At 35.4% G+C, this 21,712-nt stretch overlaps 1 protein-coding gene and 1 non-coding gene across 2 annotated transcripts in view; both read left to right on the plus strand.

The window, feature by feature from the left end:
• The window catches only part of EP400 (E1A binding protein p400), a 139,620-nt gene that overhangs the window by 90,306 nt on the left and 27,602 nt on the right, over positions 1 to 21,712 (plus strand). The window contains 10 exon segments of the mRNA XM_074299919.1: positions 55 to 297; positions 2,267 to 2,431; positions 7,529 to 7,696; positions 12,882 to 12,976; positions 13,557 to 13,840; positions 16,469 to 16,671; positions 16,765 to 16,934; positions 17,970 to 18,166; positions 19,145 to 19,256; positions 19,440 to 19,583. Coding sequence (XP_074156020.1) covers positions 55 to 297; positions 2,267 to 2,431; positions 7,529 to 7,696; positions 12,882 to 12,976; positions 13,557 to 13,840; positions 16,469 to 16,671; positions 16,765 to 16,934; positions 17,970 to 18,166; positions 19,145 to 19,256; positions 19,440 to 19,583 — 1,781 coding nt within the window.
• On the plus strand, positions 17,384 to 17,518 carry LOC141552381 (small nucleolar RNA SNORA49). Its single transcript, XR_012485176.1, has one exon. It is a non-coding gene; the product is annotated as a small nucleolar RNA SNORA49 (small nucleolar RNA).

The following is a 21,712-nucleotide window of genomic DNA, read 5'->3' on the forward strand; positions in this document are numbered from 1 at the left end:
TCCTTGATTAAGAACCTCTAACAGCTTTGCCCAAACAAACCTTATTGATTACAGCGGCCGCAGCACAGTTTCAGACATCTCAGGCTCCTCCCGGTGCTCCAAGACACCAGCCAGCAGCGACCTTCACCACAGCAACTAGCACAGCCAATCCTGTGAAACAGCGGGGTCAGAACTCAGCCCAGGCCACCCAGCTAGGCCAGACCCAGCCCCAGCCCCAGGCCCCCTCGCACACCATCCAACAGAGTGTGCTTCCTCAGAGGCTGGTACTGACCTCTCAGGCCCAGGCACGGTTGCCTAGTAAGTGGCCTCCCCTTTCCAGGTTTTCCCCACCTTTTTGCTCCAAAGAGGTTGTACTAAGAACATTAGAATGTATGCCGAGCCTTTACTGTCCCTTACTTTTTCTTTCCCTAAGCCCTTGTCTGATGTGCTGCCTCTAGCCAGTACATCATTTCCTGACATAATGTAGAAGGGAGAGTGATTTCTCCCAAGAGGTCAGTAAAAAGGACCATCTTTTTCCCTTTCTCTTATTCTGTCTTCTAATCCCCTAAACATTAAACTCTGTGCTTTCCTCAAGCTGCTCACTGTGCTGCTTTGGTGTGCTAGGGTATAGTATGGGGACATGGGTAGGAATCAAGGTTTTGGTATGTCAATTCCATGGCTCAACTATTATAACAGAATCAGTTTAATGAAATGAAAATTAATGGATCTAGATTTCACTTCTTTTCCAACTATGTGAATTGGCTTTAAGTTTTTTCTTTAAAAAAAACAACTTGTTTCTTTTTAGGTGGATGTTCTCTGTCAAATTTAAGCTTGGAGTGAAGCCTAGAAATGTTATATTTATTTACTTACACACACGCACACACACACACACACACACACACACACACACACAGTCACACTTTCTTCTTTTCATTCTGCCATAGACATTTTTGAGTAATAAAATTGTGCAAGTGCTTCTTTGGATGGTGAGAAACCAGGTGAAATAATAAGTAAAGAGAGACTAGTTCCATTTTCAAGTTGCCCTCACATGTCTCTTGGGGCCAGTCCCAGCTTATGAGCTTGCCTGCGTTTAATTGTCCTAAGAATGAAGGCCACTTAAATATCCCCATGTGACACATTTTCAAGACTGGTCCCCTTTGCACAAATGAGCTTTTTATCTATCTGTCTTTGGGTTGAGGGGAAGGTGTTTGGTTATATTGAAAGAGAAATGGTTTAGACCTGGCATTTTCCAGCCTCCATTAATCCAAGTTGAGTCATGACTTGTGAACTGAGGAAGGACAACAGTGCTGGGGATTTCTCTGAGTCCTGTTTCAGTTTCCTCCTTCTGCTCCTCTCACTGAGATGTCTTTAGGTCAATATTCTTTACTAACTGTTTTCTATATTGCACCACTAATAAGCCTAGTCTTGACTTCCTTAGGAGGAACATTGAGACTCGAATATCAACCATTGTATTGAAAAAAAGAAAAAAACCTTATCCTGTTAAAGCTTGTGTACACTTAAACCTTCTGAGACTTTGTACACATTACACATTGGTTTCATTTTGTTTGCTTTTAAAGCAAAGCAAGCATTTAAACAATATTAGCAGTTTCACATTTTATCTTATAGCTTAAAATACAACAACAAATAATGGAAAATTTGGTGAAAATGTGAAACTTAACATTTTGAATTTTATATGTATATATAATTTTTTGATTGGTATTATTTGTGCCATACCAAAATTTTGAATAGGTTGTTGCCATTGAAATTGTTACCTACTCTTTCTTCAGGATATAATGTTCTCATCTTAACTCTGAAATTTCTCCATGGAGTTAGATTGAGAAATTGGGAATTTTTCATCATGAGAGTTTCTGAAGATCACAGGTTGATATGCGAGCTTCCTGGTACATTGCAAATATATCATGTGAACAAATGCAAAATTCCTATTTTTTTCTTATTAGTTTAAAATAATGTGTTTTCTGGGTTTGTTACTGGGGGAGTAAGTGAAGACATTTCTTCAAAGTTTGGTTCAAAAATGGGTTGTCAAAACAGGTAGCTAAAATCTCTGCCAGTTTTGGTTAAAATAGATTAATCATATAAGTATGATATTTTTTTACTGGTATCCTTAATTTTTATACTTTAAGAAAAAAAGCATTATTTTCTAAAAGTATTAGAAAGCAATGCCTGCTGAATTCCTGTGGTGTCTGTCTTTTACACTTGCTGATTTGTGGTGATTCTTGTGTATCAGTGTAACATTTTCAGATTTTCACAAAGTATTCTATTTTAACAGGTGGAGAGGTTGTGAAAATTGCCCAACTGGCTTCCATAGCAGGGACACAGAATCGAGTGGCTCAGCCAGAGACCCCTGTGACCCTGCAGTTCCAAGGGAACAAATTTACCTTGTCCCACAGTCAGCTACGACAGCTTACTGCAGGCCAGCCCCTACAACTGCAAGGTAAAATCAATTTATTAATAAAACAACAATTTTTGTGATGAAGTTGGCACGGGGCAGTAGAACGGGCATTGGATATGGAATCTGAGAGCATGGATCTTTTCCAAGTTTGATGTCTATTGCCACTTAACTTTTTGGGGCTTTAGTTTACTCATTTATCAGAAGACTGGTTTAAATTAGATGGCATTTTCATTCTTAGAGCCTGATTTTCCTCCTATTTGATTTGAGCCTTCATTCTCCTTTATTGTCTCTTCATCCATATAATGTCCCCTAATTGTGAATGTTTATGATCAATCCTGAAATATCTTTTCTTCTCTCAAAGCTCATGAGCTCCTACTGGTTTAATTATCTCTACATAGGTGACTTACAGAGCCATAGTTTTAATTCCAGTTTCTCCTTTAAGCCATGGTCCCATGTCACTGTCTGTTGGACATTTCAAATGAAATAGACCAGAGATATCTCAAACTCAACATGTTGAAAACAGATTGTTTTAATCAACCAGTCAAAAAGTATTAAATATCTGTTTGTACTATGTGTGAGGGTATAGAAACAAAGAGTAGACCCATCTAGTCAAAGACCTTTACCTTTGGGTAAAGGCTCACTAATCAAAAAACTGATGTGGAAATTAGAAAACCTACTGATAGAAATTAAATTTAGCACATCATGTCAAGAGAAGTAACCAGTGGATATGTGACTTAAAATAAAAGGTCACATCATAAACAGTTTAGAGGAGCAAGGAAGACATTTCCTGTTGCATCTATAGAAATGGAAGCTTTCATGATCAGACAAGTAACAGAGAGGATAGCACAGGTTAAAATGAACACTTTTGATTATGTAAAATTAAAAATTTTGTGCAGAAGAAAAAAATTGAGTAGGGAAGTAGCTAATTGGAGACAAAACCTTGCGGCAAGTTTCTTTGATAAAAGGACTCATTTCTGAGATTCATGAGAAACTGATTGAAATTTTTAAAAATAAGAGCCATTCCCCATTGATAGGTGGTCAAAGATTATGAACAGGTGTTATTCAAAAGAGGAAATCATAGCTCTCAAGAGCCATGAAAAAATATTTCAAATCTCTAATAGATCTGTGCAAATTAAAGCAACTCTGATCAAGAGAGAGTAATGGAAAAGAAAAAAAAAATTGATATTAACTAATATACACGTGTGTGTGTGTGTGTGTGTGTGTGTGTGTGTGTGTGTGTGTGTGTGTGTGTGTGTGTGTGTGTGTATTTGTTTTGTTTTAGAGGGTTATTCTAGATCACCTCTCAGGTCTCTTTCAGTTTAATGTCTGTGATTCCATTACTGGCTTATTATATAGCATGTCAGTCAGTTTGCATTTATTATGTTCCAGGCTTTATTCTAAGTTCTAAGGAGAAAAATGGCAAAGGCCCTGCCTTTGAAGAGCTTACAGCCTCCTGGAGGAGGCAACATGCAAATAATTCTCTATATCTCTATTTATCTGTCTACATATACACACACACACAAACACATAGCAAATTATATAGAGGATGAATAGGAAATAATTAATAGAAAGAAGGCAGTATAATTAGAGGGCTTGAGGAAGGTCTCCTGAAGAAGGTGGCCTTTTAGTTGGGAAAGTTAGGAAGGACAGTCAGAAGGACACTTCTACGATAGAGTGGAGGAGAGGTGTTCTAGGCATGGGGACAACCAGAGAGAATATTCAAGCTAAGAGATGGGCTTGTTGATGGAACAGACAGAAGGTCAGCTTCACTGAATTGAAGAGGGTGTGTCAGGGAGAAGATTAGAGAGGAGGCCTGGTTATAAAAGACTTTGAAGACCAAATAGAGCATTTTTTATTTGTTCCTGGAGATGATAGGGAGCCGCTGGGAGTCATTTAGTGAATGAGGGGAGAGGAGAGTGGTGGGAGAGGGATGATGTGATCAGACCTGAGCTTTAGGAAAATGAATGGAGAATGAATTGGAGGGTGGTGAGGTCTTGAGGCACACTCCACCTCTCTCCTTTCTCCAAGGAGGCTTCTGCAGTAATTCAGAAGTGACATGATGAGAGTCTGCCCCAAAGGGGACAGATGGTGCAGAGGGGAAACTGACAAGTCTTGGCAAAAGCCTGGTAGCTAGTGGGGTAGTGAGCCATGGAAAGGAGTATTGAAGCCTTGAGGAGGATGCCTGACTAGCTGTATGGCCTTGCAGTAAGAGGGAGGAGGAGAGCAGGGGAAGAGGGCTTCTTGTTTTGGACAAGTTGAATTTAAGATATTTACTAGACATTCAGTTCAAGATGCCTGAAAGGCAGCTGAAGTTATAACTCTAGAAAGGGAAGGGTATATATTTATTTAGTAACCTACTATGTGCTAGGCATGGGGCTTAGCACTTCATAAGTATTTTCTCATTTGGTCCTCACAACAGCCCTGTGAGTCAGGTGCTTTCATTATGCTCATTTAACAGTTAAGGAAACTGAGGCATACCAGTTAAATGACTTGGCCAGGGTCACATTTCTAGTAAATGTCTGAGACCTGATTAGTTTTTTTTTTCTTTTTTCCCTGAGGTTGGGGTTAAGCGACTTGCCCAGGGTCACACAGCTAGGAAGTGTTAAGTGTCGGAGACCATATTTGAAATCAGGTCCTGCTGAATTCAGGGCTGGTGCTCTATCCACTGCGCCCCCTAGCTGCCCCTGAGACCTGATTTGAATTCAGGTTTTCTTGACTCCAGGTCTAGCTCTCTATCTGCTGTATTATCTAGTTGTGTGGAGATCACCAAAGAAGTGGCCCAGAGATGGTCATTAAAATCCATGGGAACAAATGAGATCTCCAAGTGAAGTAGCATAAGGGAAAAGAGAAGAGGTCCTAGGACAGAGCCCTGAGGGGCTGGCCTCAGTTAGAGGTCACAATCTTGAGAGGAGGATCTAGCAAAGGAAACAGAAGGACTGGTCAGTTTGGCAAGGAGAATCAGGAGAGAGAAGTATCTCAGAAACCTAGAGAAAGGTGTATTGTGAGGAGAGGGTCATCCACAGTATGTGTGTCAATCATACCCTTAACTATGGATATTCTCCAATGCCCTGTAGTTTGCACTCTTCTTTAACTACATTTTCTTCCTTAATGATCACCTCAGTGCAGAGAACTCACAGAGGATATATGTATGCATATCTAGCCCTACTTAATCCTCTGAGCTTTATTCTCACCATCACCAAATGCCTTTTGGCTCTTTTATATGTCTTAGAAACCTCTTTGTGAGATTTGTCCAAAGTTGAGTTTGCTTTCTTTTTCTTTGAACCTTCTTTTCTTCCATATTTCTTTATTTTCTAAGATACTGTCATTCTTTCAGTCTCTTGGGTTTATAACTGTGTTGACACCATCTTTAGCTCTTTATTTTTCTTTATGCTATCAGTTGCTGAACCTTGCCCTTTCTATTTCCACATTTCTCATTTCCTTTTGTAGAATTGTAAACTCTTTCAAAAAAAGTTTATTATACTTTTAACCCCAACATCTAAAAATGCCAGCCAAATAATTGGCATTTAATTTGTGGATTTGTTGGAATTGCATATTCTTTGATCAAGGTATATAAATTTGACAAATGTGACATGAAAGTACTTGTGGAAAATATTTTACATTAAAAAATCTGATAACCTATGGAAAACTTAGTTGGGTTTATTGCCTCTAATGAAGGCTGAAATTGGCTTAATCCTTTGAGCTTGGGAGTTCTTAGGTGGAATGGTCTATGATGATCAGCTGTCTGCTTTGAGTTTGGCATTAACATGGTGGCTCTTAGGGATTGTTAGAGAATGGTTATCAGGTTGCATAAGAAGGAGTGAAATTGTTAAGGTCAGAAGTACTCAAAGTTTGTGTGCTAATCAATAGTAGGATCAAACCCATAGAAAGTTCCAATTAGAAAAAATAGTATAAGACATTCTTAATATTCACACTATGTGCATATTAACACCTTTGTAGTATATAGTATCTTTTCAATTCTATAAAAAGCCTCACATAGATAATGCTTGTGAATAGAAATATGTTGATATACATTCTTGAAAATAAAATATAGTATTAAAATTTGCATTTTAGATGCATTAGAAACATCTTCTAAAATTCTGTTCTGATGCTTCTTCACTCTAAAGATAATACTAGTTTTTTGAAGATCCTGTCAGGAATACAAAGCCATTAGAGGTATTAACTAGCAAGCTGGAAACTCTAAAAATACAAGTTCATTTCTGATCTGTTAACTTTGATGTCTGTAGCCTGCCTTAGCTTAGATGGAGTAGCTCAGCACTATGTTGGCTGTTGGGAGATTACTTTTTTTGGGCCATAAATATACTCAAACTCATTTGCCAACTCAAAGAAGGGTCATAGTTTGTACTGGAGAGAAAACTGTCTTTTAGGAAATGGCATGTTTTTAATGCATTGAAGTAAATGATATGTGCAAAGTAATCTTTGAAAGGGGTGTAAATATGTCATAAGAATTGGGACATTTAAACTTTCCTTCATTTTTGCATAGTGATGAGTTTGGCAAATCTTTAAGGAAGAATACATTACTAAAAAAGTCAAAAAGTCTAAGAAGATACAAGACTTTACCAGCTACATAATTAGAATGAGGAACTTTTCAAGAAGGTGGTAGTTAGGAATTGGAAAAGGCTAGAATTCTGAATTGCCTATAAATTATTCCTAGGCTTAAACTTAAAGAAGATTATAACATGTCCAGGATTTACTAAAGTGCTTTTTTAGGCTTGATGTGTTTGACAAAATTTATCACTCTCTGACTAAACTAATGATTAATGCCTCCAAACTTAGGCATAATTGATGGACCACAGATACTTTCCATCTTGGTTGAACCTGCCTAGTCTTGTTTTTTTCTGCTGCTTTTGAGAACCCATGGTGTGATGAGGCATCAGAGGAGGAGTGGAGTGGAGAGACTTTGTTCCTTTCATCTTAATAGATATATTTATTGATGTCCTTTTCCTCTCATCATCTGATTTTATATTTATCTTATTTAGTTATTTGGTTTGTTTTTTGAAACTTTATTTCCCAACACATCTTTTATATTCTTGGACGATGTAACAACAAATGTAGTCGGTAAATAGAACAAATAGTGTTCTTTAGATCCCACAATGATTCTTGATGTCATTTAAATTGTAGGGAGTGTTCTTCAGATTGTCTCTGCTCCTGGACAACAGTATCTGCGCCCTCAAGGCCCAGTTGTTATGCAGACAGTGTCTCAGGCTGGTGCTGTCCAGAATGCTTTGAATGCCCTGGGAAATAAGAACCAAGCAAATGTTCCAAGTTCTACACCAGGAAATCCACCAGGTATGTTACCTTTCTTGTTCAAAAACAAAGATTCTATCACTTTAGCTTAATTCTGTTACCTTAAACCTAATTATCTCAGCTGTATTTCCCAGTGATTAAAATGAATCAATCAGTTTTGTGGCTCTTGCTAGATAAGTAGTTCAAAACTACAAATTAGACTTGTGATGAACTAATTTCCACAAATGTGACAATTAGTTTCATGTAGATTTACTTATTTTTTCCTTCTTTCTTTTTTGTTTTGAAGACAGTATGCTTAGATTTTTCAGCTCACTAACAGAAATGTTTCTTTTAGACTCCTGTGTCATTTGACTTGGTAAATTGTTAGTAACCCATTTAACTGGTAAAATTTTCTCTGAGCATTTATGGATCAGGAGTAAAAAGCTAGAGAGCTCTGGCAACTCTAGTTTTTTCCGTCTCACATAGCTTTTTTCTCTTTACTGTTCTTGATCTTAGTTTCATTCCTACTTCCTTGCAGATATTGAATCTCTCCTCACTTCTCTCTCAGCCCTCACGCCTTCCTGACTGTTTGGTTCTTAACCTTTATTCCCTTTCAGATTTTTAAAATGGTGCTTCAGGTTTTGGATTTAGTGAGAAACAGAGGAATCATTGATCTGTTCTTTATCAATAGCCCACCACCCTGTCATTCACTTTTCTTTTTGGTCTGAAGTCACCTCCTTTTAAAGAAATTTGTCTTGTCCTATACTTAGAGAACTCAGGTTCAAATTCTATACCTGCCATTTACTATCTAGGCAGCTCTAGGTGGTGCAGTGCTAGGCTGGAGTCAGGAACACCTGAGTTCAGATTTGACCTCAGTCAGACACAGACTAAGTCACTTCACCCTTGCCTCTGTTTCCTCATCTATAAAGTGGGGGAAATAATAGCATCCAAGACTCAGGATTATGAGGATCAAATGAATAATATTTAGTGCCTGGCACATAGTTGCTTAATAAATATTTGTTCCGGGGCAGCTAGGTGGTGCAGTGGATAGAGCACCAGCCTTGAATTCAGGAGGACCTGAGTTCAAATCTGGTCTCAGACACTTAACACTTCCTAGCTGTGTGACCCTGGGCAAGTCACTTAACCCCAGCCTTAAAAAATAAATAAATAAATAAATAAATATTTGTTTCTTCCCTCTATGTGTCTATGACTTTGGGCAAGTCCCTTAGCCTCTTTTGAGCCTCAACTTTTGATCCGTAAAAGGAAGGAGTTAGGTTGGATGGTTTTCTAAAGTGCCTTCTACTATAACACCTATGGTTCTTCCAGTTTAACTTATATTCTAAAAAGAAAAAATGAAATCTATTAAAAAAAAAAAATTACATGAATGATTTTGTATTGTTTTGAATGGATGTATGCAAGATTAAGGCCTTTTAAGATACCACCACTCAGTCAATAAGCATTTAATTGTTTATTGTATGCTAGACAGTGGAGCATAGCAATAGAGAAATGTTAAGTAGTCTTTTTTCACCAAATGATGAATTTTAAGAAGTAAATTTTTTTGTGGCAAACCATATTGAAGTTGAGTAGTAGTATATGTATGCCCGAATGGTACTTTGTGTAAGAAGAGCTCTTTTGGTCAAAATGATGAAGAGAATCAGAAGAAATGAGAAGAGCCATTAGCTGGGGAGAAAAGAAGAGAATTATAGAAAAAAACAAAACAATGAGGTAAAAATGAGAGAAACAGAAGCAGAGAGGAAAAAATAATTCGCAAACAAGAATGATGGAATTTTATTCTCTCCTTGTGTCTCCTTCTCCTTCTTCTCCTCCTGGCTTTTGCCAAAATTTATTGACTCTACTTGGGGTGGAATTAATTGACAGATGTGACTGGTCACCTTGGGGAATAGCTGCTTGAGATGACTGTGCTCTTTTCCCATAGACTACATTTCACTAAGAACAACTCAATGAGGATCTCATCTCTCAATAGATAAAATATATGTATATATATTTTATGTATATGTATATATGTATATAATATATATAAATATATATATATTTATATATCTCTATATATGGGTGTGTGTATATGTATATACATGTTATGCATATACATGTGTACATATGTGCTTATATATAGAAAGAAAGAAATATAGATATAGATATATGGGTCTATATGCATATATGTGTACATACACCTGCACATATGATATGCATATACCTAAGCTCAGACCCTTATTTTAAATACGATTATGGTTTGTTTGTTTTTTTAAAGGATTAGGGAGGGAGGTAGATGTTATTAATAGAATTTATTAATAGAAATCTATCCCCATTTCCATTGCCATTTGTTGTGTCAAATAGGAATTGTTTCAAAATTGTTACCAAAAAAATAAAGTAAAAATCCAATATTACATTATAAATACAGTTATTAATGCTTAACTAAAGGTAATTTTCTGTTTCAATTTATTTTCATATCTCTAACAAAATCTCAAAAAAAAAATCCAATAATTTGATTAAAGTGAAGAAAATAAAATTATTAGGTCCAGGGTTAGAATCACAATAAATTGAGCCTGATAACAGAATTTTAGCCTACTCCTCACTTTCTTGTTTTTTTACAAATAGAAGATTAGTGTGCACTCCAATGTTCTTTTTTATATATTTTTTTCCAATTACATGTAAAAGCAATTTTTTGTATTCATTTAAAATTTTTTTTGAGTTCTAAATTCTCTTCCTCCGTCCCACTTCTTATTTCTTCTTTGAGAAGGAAAGCAATTTGCTATGTTATACATATGTAGTTACACAAAACATTTCCATATTAGTTAAGTTGTGGTAGCAAACACACACTTAAAAAAAGAAACTCCCAAGTAAAGTAAAATTTAAAAGGTGTATGCTTTGATCTGCATTAATTCTTTCTCTGGAGTTCGTTAGAATTTTTCCAAGTCTTTAGAATTAACTTTTAACTATTGTATTGATAAGAACAGCTAAATCATGTATCATTATGCAGTATTGCTATTACCTATACTATGTTCTTCTAGTTCTGCTTACTTTACCGTGCATTAGTTCATATAAGTCTTACCAGGTTTTTTTGAAACTATCCGTTTGATTTCTCATAGCACAAAAGAATTCCATCATAATCATACACTAAAGCTTGCTTAGTTCTTATTCAATTAATAGGCATCCCCTCAATTTTCAATTCATTTCCACCACAGAAAAAGCTGCTGTAAATAGTTTTGTCCCTACATCTTTTATCTTTTTTTTTTTTTTTTTTTAAATTAAATGTCTCTTTGGCATTTAGACCTAGTAATGCTACTGCTCCATTAAAGAGTATAAACAGTTTTACAGCCCTTTGGGCGTCGTTCCAAATTGTTTTCCAGAATGGTTAGATCAATTAACAACAACATCCATTGCTGTAGTGACCCAGTTTTCCCACATCCCTGTCCAACATTTGATATTTTCCTTTTCTGTTTTATTAGCCAATCTGATGTGTGTTAGGTAGTGTTTAGAGTTGTTTTAATTTTCTTTAGAACATTTTGTCATATGAACTGCTTGTTTATATCTTTTGAAACTTCATTAATTGTGAAATGATTTGTATCCTTATAAATTTGACTCAGTTCTCTATGTCTTTGAGATATAAAGCCTTTATCAGAGAAATTTGCTATAACAAGTTCTCTCTAACTCCTCCCAGTTTTCTGCTTTCTTTTTAATATTTGTTGCGTTCGTTTTGTTTGTATAAAACCTTTTTAATGTAATTAAAATTATTCACTTTATATTCCATAATACTCTCTATCTTCTGTATGATTATACATTATTCTCTTATTCATATATTTAATAAGTAAACTATTCTATGCTTCCCTAATTTGCTCTTGGTATCACTTACTATGTGAACCCATGTAAGTCACAGTTTGTCTCAGTTTCCTCATCTGTAAAATGAACTGGAAATGGAAATGGCAAATCACTCCAGTATCTTTGCCAAGAAAATCCCACATGGGGTCACAGAGGATGAGGCATGATTAAAAAATGGCTTGACAACAACATTTTCTATCTCATTCAATTATACATTGTTCTATTAATCTTAGATATGAAAGATAAACTATATGATGCTCTCTTTTTTGCTTATGGTATCATCCTTTATTTTTAAGTCATGTATACATTTTGTCCATATCTTGGTATGTTAATATTAGGATTTCTGCTAGATTGCTTTCTGATTTTCTTATTAGTTTTTGTCAAATAGTGAATTCTCACTAGAGTCTCAAAAGCTTGGATCTTTGTGTTTATCAAATACTAGATTACTAGATTTTTGTTTTTTTCTCTCTAGATCTGGTTTTTCTTGTGCAGCAAGATAACTATAAATATGTATACATATATTGGATTTAACATATAATTTAACATATTTAACATATATTAGACTACTTGCCATTTAGGGGAGGAGGTGGGAGGAAGGAGGGGAAAATTTGGAACAGAAGGTTTTGTAAGGGTCAATGTTGAAAAAATTACTTATGCATATGTTTTGTAAATAAAAAAAGATATAATTAAAAAAAACCCAAATACTAGATTCCTATGGTCACTTACTACAGTATATTGTGTACCTTATCTATCCCACTGATTTACTCTATTTCGTAGCTAGTACTGGATTGTTTTGATGATGACTGCTTTGTAATACAGTTTGGGATCTTGTATGAATAGGTCATCTTTCTTTACATTTATTTCCATTGATTCCCTTGATATTCTTGACCTTTTTTTCTTCCAGATGAATTTTGTTATTTTTTTTTAGCTCAGTAAAATAATTTTTTTGTATTTTGAGTCACATTAATATTCTTAATCCTATTTTTAACACAATAGAGGCTGAAATGGCAGAAATAATTTTTTTCCTTGTGTCTTTTTAATGTCATAGCCCTGCAATTAAGAACACCAAAAACTTTAGTCTCTCTTTTAGAGTGCTCTAAGCAATTATTTCATTTTCCCCTGAGCTAGTTGGAATAATTAAATATTTTTCAGGGTTGCCTTTTCTTGTAATTAATATTGATACTAGCATGGTTTTTTGGTGCTCAGTATTTCATAAGAGGGGAAACTTTAAGAGGAAAATAGTTTTCATAATGTTAAATTTCAGTTTGCCCATTTCAAATTAAACATTTTCTTTGTATCCCACTCAGAATTATATTGGGTTTTGTTTTTATGAAAATAAAGGGATTCATTAAAGAAGCTTAAATTTTTTCAGGGAGGTGTGAATTAATTCTGACTATTTTAAAAATTGTAGTAGGTGTTCCAGGGAGAACAGCTGTTAATTCCTTGACATCAGGAGAAGCTGGAGTAGTAGCAAAAATGGCCAGTCCTGTAGGAGGCCCAACACAGGTTTGTAACTTACTAAATTCTAACTATAAACTTTCTCTTTGTTAAAGCAGATTCCAGCTTTTATAGGTTTTAAGAAGTTACATGTTACCTTGCTAATGTTATAACATATAAATATTATTTGAAAAAAAAATACTGTCAGCTGTCATTGAATAAAATTTTAAAATAAGAATTTCCTATTATAGAATTATTTTAAAAATACCCTACTTTCCATTAAAATTTAGCTTTTCTGTAGTCTAATTTGAAGTAAATCCTGGCTTGCTTTACTCTAAAACATGCTTATACATTTTCAGTGTTGACCTGAGGTATAATGGGAACTTAATTAGGCTAGGTGCTCCTAAGAAATAATTTTTAAACAAAGCTAGAGAAAATAAACTTTCCCTTTGATTCATTTATATCATTCATCCCAAAGGAGCAGGGAGCATGACTGTTAAGTGTTATGCAATGTTCAGAGTAAAACCATTCACAGAGGACCTTGGTAGTTCCTGTTTGAAAACTAGGCATATTACTTTTTGTTTAATTATTTAATTATTTCTTTTTCCATACCTGAATGACAAAGCTCTTAATTTTATTTTACCCAAAGGAGGAAAAAAATAGACTTTTGAAAGAAAGGCTGGATCGAATTTTTCTGGGTAATGAGCGGCGTTGTTCCAGAACTCCTGTCTATGGCAGTGATTTGTTAGGAATCTGCTCTTTGATTAATTGGAAGAAGACACCTCTGCGTGGGACTGCAGACAGAAATAGATGGCGTTGGGCTGGCATGGCCAACTGTTATGCTTCCTCCTCAGAAAACACAACTGATGTTCTTCGGTGTTTGATGCAGACCTTGGAACAACGAAGAGAATCCCTCCATGATGTTATGAATAGGTATTATAACCTGGGCAGACTTGAGTTTTGCTTTCTTTTTTTTTTTTAATAGTTTCATTTGGTGTTATTTCACACATAATTTTGTGAATATCTTGCTTTTTCAACATCCTTCTTTTAAATATTGTTGAGAATTTGCTCAAACTTATACTTGAACTTTGGATTTTAGAGACCCGTGAGTTCAAGGCCCAGGTCTGATAGTTTTAACTATAACTGTGTGCAAATCTTTGATTTTTCTTTAAAATGATGCTTATGTTTTTTATGTTTAGCTTACTTTATACGAACAGACTTTTTCAACCACAAGTTCTATATTACTGTAAAATCTACATGAAATCATCCATTGTATTTTAAAAATTCCTACTATGTTCTTGACACTAGTAGTACAAATACAGTGAATTCCTTGTCTTAAAGGGCTTACTTTTTAAATGAGAAGCCAGTACACATAAAAGTATATGAAGTACATATCATTAGGTTTGTGGGGGGGTTGTGGGTTAATCAAGGCCTTAAAGGGCATTCTTTGGCAAAACTGAGAAGGGAGTGCATTCCAGACGAGGAGACTGGATGGGACACGCGCTGGCAAAGGAAGGGAGGGAGACAGACAGTGTCCCACAATGGTGGGAAGATCATTGAAACCAGGTTGTGTGGAACTTTTAAAAATCATGAACAGAGAAGTTTATATTTTGTCCTTGAGGCCATAGAAAGCCAGTGGAGTTTAGGTAGGAAATGAGATGGTCCTAAGGAAACCACTTTGGTTAAAGTATGGAAGGTGGACTTGGGAGAACTGAAACTTGAAGGAAGATATGTTCAGAGGCTCTTCCTGTAATCTGTTGGGGTGAGATGGAAGATAATAGGGGTCTGTGGGGGTAGAGAGAATGAAATGAATATGAGAGAGATCACAGAGATAAAAATAGGATGATTCAGTAACTAATTGTCCATGCAAGAGTAAGGAGGTAAACCTGTGATTCTGAGAACTTGTAAGGATGTTAAATCTCCTGACAGAAATAGGAAAATAGGGAAGATAACTAAATTTTATTTTTGGTTTGAAACAGTTAGGATCTTCTCTGAGGGCTCATTTAGGGCAGGAACATGTGTGTCTGCATTTTGGGGAGCAGTCATTAGATAGATGGTGACATGGAAGCTTTGGCATTCCTGTTTGCTCTCAAAGGAGGGAAGAGTTGGGAGAATCAATCTGTATTGAAGGAGGAAATTTAGACTGAAGAAGGGCCTCAGATACAGTCCGGTACATACCTTCATCTTGGAGAGGAGCACTTGGAAGGCCAAAGAGGCCCAGAAGAGTGGATATTGTACATATGATAAGCATCAGCTGGTTGTTAAGTCCCTTCCTCTTACTGTAGAGCCATTGCTCTTCTACTAGTTACTGCAATTATTTTCAGTTGGTTTTTTTTAAAATAGCAATTTAAAAAGAGAATTTATTTAGCAGCAAAGATATGGCATTTATTCATTTGGGTATAGTTCCTCTGCTTCCACATTTGTCACAGAAGCACAAGTAGTCTGAAACCTGTGTTAAGCCTGAGCAGCTTCTGTGCTACTATTGTGTACTTAAGTAATCAGAAAAATAAGTCAATAGTTTAAGCCTTGTAGTCTATGTACAGTTCTTAAAATCAAAGAAAAACAAAACAAATCTTTATTCATATTTTAATTGTTCCCATATCAAAAAGAAATACCCAAGAAATTTCAAAAGCACCCTTAAATGACAAGAGTGACCAATTACAATTGTGACATGAGGCCTAAATTCTTTTTTGGTAATACATGAGCCTTTTGTCACCTCTATTCCTCCTTTGAAATTTGTCTTTGGCTTGATATATGTCTCTACCCTCACTTAAGAAACTATATCTCACTATAACATCTAATCTAGTACCTATTCTATCTCCTTGGCAGAGCTTCCAAAATGTTTCCATCACAAGCAGTTTTTTCTTCTATCAGATTAGAAGGAAAAGTTGGAAAGAAACAAACCAAACTGTTCCTTTTTCATCTTGTTTGAAGAAACCTTCATCTGGGTCTCATAGTTACCTGAGTTACCTTGGTTCATTTTCCATGCAGTCTTTCTTTTGAACTCAGTTTTTGTGTTAGTTATTCTGCATTTTCTGGAGTATCAGTTTTCAAAATGTGGCTCCCCAGAGACACTTTCAAGTGTTTATAAGGTCCAAATGGTTTTTCTAATAATACTAAGACATTTTGATTTCAAATAGGGTTAAATATTGATAGATATGTCCCACATAAGCAAAAGCTCTTTGATGAAGGGAAGGGTCCTCAAGAATTTTTAAGAGTGTAAAAAGGTCCTGAGACCAAAAGGTTTGAGAATCACTTGGCTAGATTATAAAATTCTTTAAAAACAGAGTCTGTGCCCCTCATAGCACTATGCCATGAGTTTTTTTGTATATTGTGGTTTAAAAATGTTTGAATTGTTATGATACTGCAGATGATTCATTAAATTATTTCTGCAATTTTGTAATTGTTTCACTTTTCAAAGCCTAGTTATTAAATATCTTGTCCTTTTTCTTCTCTTCTGCTTCCTCAGAAACATTTTGAACAGGGCAAAAGAGCTCCCCTGCAGCCACCTGGCAGTGAGGGGTTTTCCAGTATAACCAAGGGATTCTATTCTTTTCACAGGGTGGCCTGTGTGCTTCCAGCTGTGGTAGCTGCTCCTCCTTGCTTGTATGTGGCCAAACCACCACCTGCTTACAGTCACAAAATGAAGATTTTCAGGCACTATCTGAAAGAGCAGACTGCTCCCTATTTACAGCAATTACACAAAATAACAAACCTCAAGGTATTGCAGTTTCCTGAACTCAGACTGGTACAATATGATTCAGGTATGAGCAACGTTAGATATTTAGCAAAAATAAATTATAATGGATTGTATTTTAATTTTGTCATCAAATATTCTTATGGTATTATTTTTATAGGAAAACTAGAAGCTTTAGCTATTTTGCTTCAGAAGTTAAAATCTGAGGGTCGTCGGGTGCTGATCTTATCACAGATGATTCTGATGTTAGATATTTTGGAAATGTTCTTGGACTTCCATTATCTAACCTATGTAAGAGTTGATGAAAATGCTAACAGTGAACAACGCCAGGTAAGAGAGGACTTGTTGATCACTTGAGGATTTAGCAATAGCCTTTTTAAAGAATGGAATTTGTTATAGTACAGCTAAGTAATTTAATGGTTTCCATCTTAAGAGAACAGTCTATATAAGCAAGAACTGAGTTACTTAATCTCTCTGAATCCATAAATCCTTTGATTCTGACCTGATAGAGCTAAATTAGGTACAAATAGTTTAGATCATGCTATTGTGTTCAGGCAACTTGATGGTTGTATAGTAGTGATTTGTATTTTTGTGTCAGCATAAAGTAACCTCAGTGACTTATAAGGGTCAGTCCTAGGCACTAGTAGTAGTGTTCAGATAATAAAAATATAATCTTTTTGCAAAATAGTATAATTCTGACATTCAATAAAGTCCTTTTTTAAAAAAGAGTATTTAACTTAATTAGCATTTTTTGCTAATGAGCATTGCATGTCTCCCTTCTTCCTCAGCCTTACTCCAGGGGCTTTCTTGACCATAGAGTGCCCTGGCATTGTTTGAGGAAATATCAGAAAGCACATTTCCCTCCCCAATAAGAGCTGGGTTTTCTTTTGGGGTCTACAGTTGGTGCTGACATTACTGTAGAAGAGTATTTCATTTTCCCACCTTTTCTGTGACTGGTAAACCAAATATGACTTACACAATCTGAAGATTTCTTCATTATAAGTAGTTAAAAATCACTATGTAAGTGCAGAAATATGTCAGCATGTATTGATGAAAATTAGGACATTTTAAAAAGTGAGTTTCAATATTAAAATAACCATGGTGCAGTATTTCCCATATAAAAGATGAGTTAGGCACTTTTAGATTTCGGAATACAGTCTAATTTATGGATATAACTGGAGAAGGAAATTACAAATTACTCCAGTAGCATTGCCAGGAAAACACCATGGATGGTATTGGTCTGCTATAATCCACTAGGTCACAAAGAATTGGACATGATTGAATGACTGAATAACAACGATTAATTGCTAATCTTCCATTTAACTTTTTATTATCATTTTTACAAGCATTTCATTTTTAATTCAGGAACTAATGAAGAGTTTCAACAAAGACAAGCGGATATTTTGTGCCATTCTTTCTACCCATAGTCGCTCTACAGGTATAAATCTTGTAGAAGCTGACACAGTTGTATTTTATGATAATGACTTAAATCCAGTGATGGATGCAAAGGCTCAAGAGTGGTGTGATAGAATTGGGAGAAGCAAGGACATCCACATATACAGGTAATCTTCACCTCAAGAATCTGGTTTTGTTCTTATATGACAAAAAGCTTCACAAAATGCTTCCAAACAAAACCATATATCTAATAAGAACAAAGATCAGCATTTTTTTTGGGGGGGGGCAAACAAGATTAAAACATTTCACCTTTTTGAAAATTAACTTTTTTTTCCTATTCATTTGTACTTCACCAATTTTTATTTCAATTTATTTTTGTTATTCTACCCTTTTCATTTTTTCATTTGTTTGTCCCCTTCCTCAAAATCCTCAGATTTTAGGAAGACAATTGATGTTGTGGTTGTACTTAAAATTTTACAAAAAATAATTGGAAGGTTTTGATAGAAGTTGAATCTCTCTTGCTAATGACTGCAAGCATTACAATTATAAGTGTGTGTGTGTGTGTGTGTGTGTGTGTGTGTGTGTGTGTGTACATATACATACATATATATGTGCATACATATGTATTTAGTTTTCCAAAACTAGCCTCTGAATTGTACAGAAAGACGATTATTCTATTTCAAGTATTTAATGAATGACTTTTAGTTATATCTTCTTATACATCTTTCTGAAAACTTTGTTAGACATCTGTGTCTCTTTACAACTCACCATTATTTAGTTGTTTCTTGCTTTTGGTATGTAGTCAAAAGAAATAATGTGTGGAGTCCAGGTCAGTGAATTCATAGGCAGAGTCCCAGCTTGACTATATCATTTTTTAGCTGTGTTACCTTTGGTAGATCATTTAACTCTCTGAGTCTCAGGTTTTTTCATTTGTAAAATGTGAGTATATCTGCTCCATCAACAATACAGAGTTGTAAATAACAAATGAAATATGTGAGTGCTTTGGAAGCTTCAAATCTATATGTATTTAAACTTTACCATCATTAACTTTAGAAACAATTCCTGCTGTTGTATCAGTCACTTCTAGCTCTGCACTTTTTCATTGTCACATAAAATTATTTAATAAAAATTTTCTTTTTATGTAGGCTTGTGAGTGGCAATTCCATTGAAGAAAAGTTGTTGAAGAATGGAACTAAAGATTTGATAAGAGAGGTTGCTGCTCAAGGAAATGACTATTCCATGGCATTTTTAACTCAGGTATTTTTAATGTGTTAAAAATCCTCAAAATCAATTTATATTACATATTTTGTTGCATTGTTTTTGATATTCAAAACCAGATAATTACCTGTAATAATTCTTCACACCTAGAGCTTTTACTTAAGGCTGTGTATTAAAGTGTGGGCTTAATTATTGAAAGACATGATAATTTTAATTTTTCAGCAAACTATCCAGGAGCTATTTGATGTTCATTCTCCTGTAGAAGACTCTGGTTTTAGAGTTAAAGCTGAAGAATTTGTGGTTCTTCCTCAGGAGCCCTCTGCCTCAGAAGCAATTGCACCTAAAATCGCAAGGCCTTTTATAGAGGTAACTTTTCCTGAAGAAGCAGCTAGCAAAAAAGGATGTCCTTTAGGAGACCTGAAACTTCTTTACCATTTCTTTCTCTCACTTCCTCATGTCACTGAAGTTGTTGCTCTCTAGCCTCTCTGGACCTCTCATTATTCATTATTCTTGATTATTCTACTCCTTTCCAGCTGCATTTGAATCCATTCTAAGTTTTAAGTCTGTAGTTTTCTGTATTAATATTACGTATACTGCCAGTCTTAACTCCCTTGCCTTTTTGAAATTCACCTTTTTCAGAGCAAATCAATTGTCTATTGAAGAAAGACACAAAACCACAGAGATCTGATTCATTTGTATTTAGGCTAGAGATGCTTCTCAGTAATATTTTTATTCATCTCCTTGATTTTATCAAGGTCCATTTAGTTCTTCTGCTCTTCCTCCCTACTTTGTGGTTCAGTCATTTTAGCCATGTTTGGATCTCAGTGACCCCATTTTGGGGTTTTCTTGGCAGAGATATTGGAGTGGTTTGCAATTTCTTTCTCCAAATCACTTCATAGATGAGGAACTAAGGCCAACGGGACTAAATGACTTTCCCAGAGTCTGAAGCCGGATTTGAACTCATGAAGACATATCTTCCTGACTTCAAGCCTAGTGCTGTATTCACTGGGTTACCTAACTGTCCCAAATCCATCCCAAATAGCTATTTCAACTCTTCTGTTTTCAAGTCTCCAGTTCTATAATGCCTTCATTTTTCCTTAGCAAATAATCATATTTCATTTTTTAACTGTGAAGATTTTAGCCATTTGTTTTGAGTATTGAATCTTGCCTTTTTACTTGAGAAAACTTCTTGTTATAAAGAATTGTGTTCCTCATATTTCCCTATTTTCTAGATTGTGTGACATTGACTTCTGAAAAATCTTGTTTAATTAGTTACTTAGCTACTGAGTTACTGTTTGAAATGAATATTCCCCCCCCTTAATTTCCACTTGTTAACATACTTTCCTTTCTTCAAGACCTTGTTCTTCAATAATGTTGCCCCTCTATGAAGATATTTTAAGTCACTTAAATTTCTTATAGCACCTTGTCTGGGCCTTTCCTCTGTACTCACTGTGTAGTCCTTTGTACCTTATATTTGTATTTGTTTCTGTTAGATTGCAAATTATTGAGGAGAGTGTCTGTGACTTCCCTTTATTATTTTTCACCGAATACAGTGTTCTGCATATATTAGATATTTAATTCTGGTTCTTTTTTTGTCATCACCTCCTTTTCCACTATCTCATCCTCTTTCAAATGTGTGGATTTCTACTTTTGAAATTAAAAAAACCCCAGAACTTTCTTTTATTACTCTAGCGATTCATAATTCTTTTCTTTTTCTTTTCCTACCAAAATTCTCTAGCATATGATCATTATTGTTTGTTGCTGTTTCTTTATGATAATTCTTAACCTCATGAAATCTGACTAAACCCCATGGTTTTCTACCTACCCCGATGTCATTGCTTTTCAGGTTTGGACTATGAGAATCCCCCAGGATTTAGACTTTAGCATTCCGATCTAGAAACACAGAAGTTAAGAGTTGAAAAGTATTTCATTTGCCATATGGTTCAGCCCATAGAGGAAGGGAATTTCTCTTATACATAATGTGATCCTCCAGCTTCTGCTTCTAAGAAGTGGAGCCCACATCTCCTCAAAGTAGCCCATTCCACATTGGTATGCTTCTGCTTGTGGGGACTTTTATATACTGTGCCTGATGGTCAGAAAGTCTGAGCTCTTCTCCACATGATAATTGTTCACATCCTTAAAGGTCCTTCCCTGAGCCTTCTTTTCTCCTGGCTAAACTTGCCTAGTTCCTTTAGTTGATCTTTCTATATCTTGTACTTAGGCCTCTTTCCTCCAATTGTCCTCCTTTGTTCACATTTTAGCTTTTCAAGTTTTGTTTTTTTCAGATGGAGTTTGATCTGATGAGGTTTAAGGACAGGAGGACTCTGAAGCTGTACCTCTCCTTGTGCAACCCAAGATCCCATCATCTGTTTTAGCTGACTTACCCCATTGCTGCCCCACCATTTTATCAGTTTTTTCCCCCCTGAGGCAATTGGGGTTAAGTGACTTGCCCAGGATCACATAGCCAGGAAGTGTTAAGTATTTGAGGCCATATT

The sequence above is a fragment of the Sminthopsis crassicaudata genome, chromosome 1 (assembly GCF_048593235.1).
Source record: "Sminthopsis crassicaudata isolate SCR6 chromosome 1, ASM4859323v1, whole genome shotgun sequence".
Taxonomy (NCBI): domain Eukaryota; kingdom Metazoa; phylum Chordata; class Mammalia; order Dasyuromorphia; family Dasyuridae; genus Sminthopsis; species Sminthopsis crassicaudata.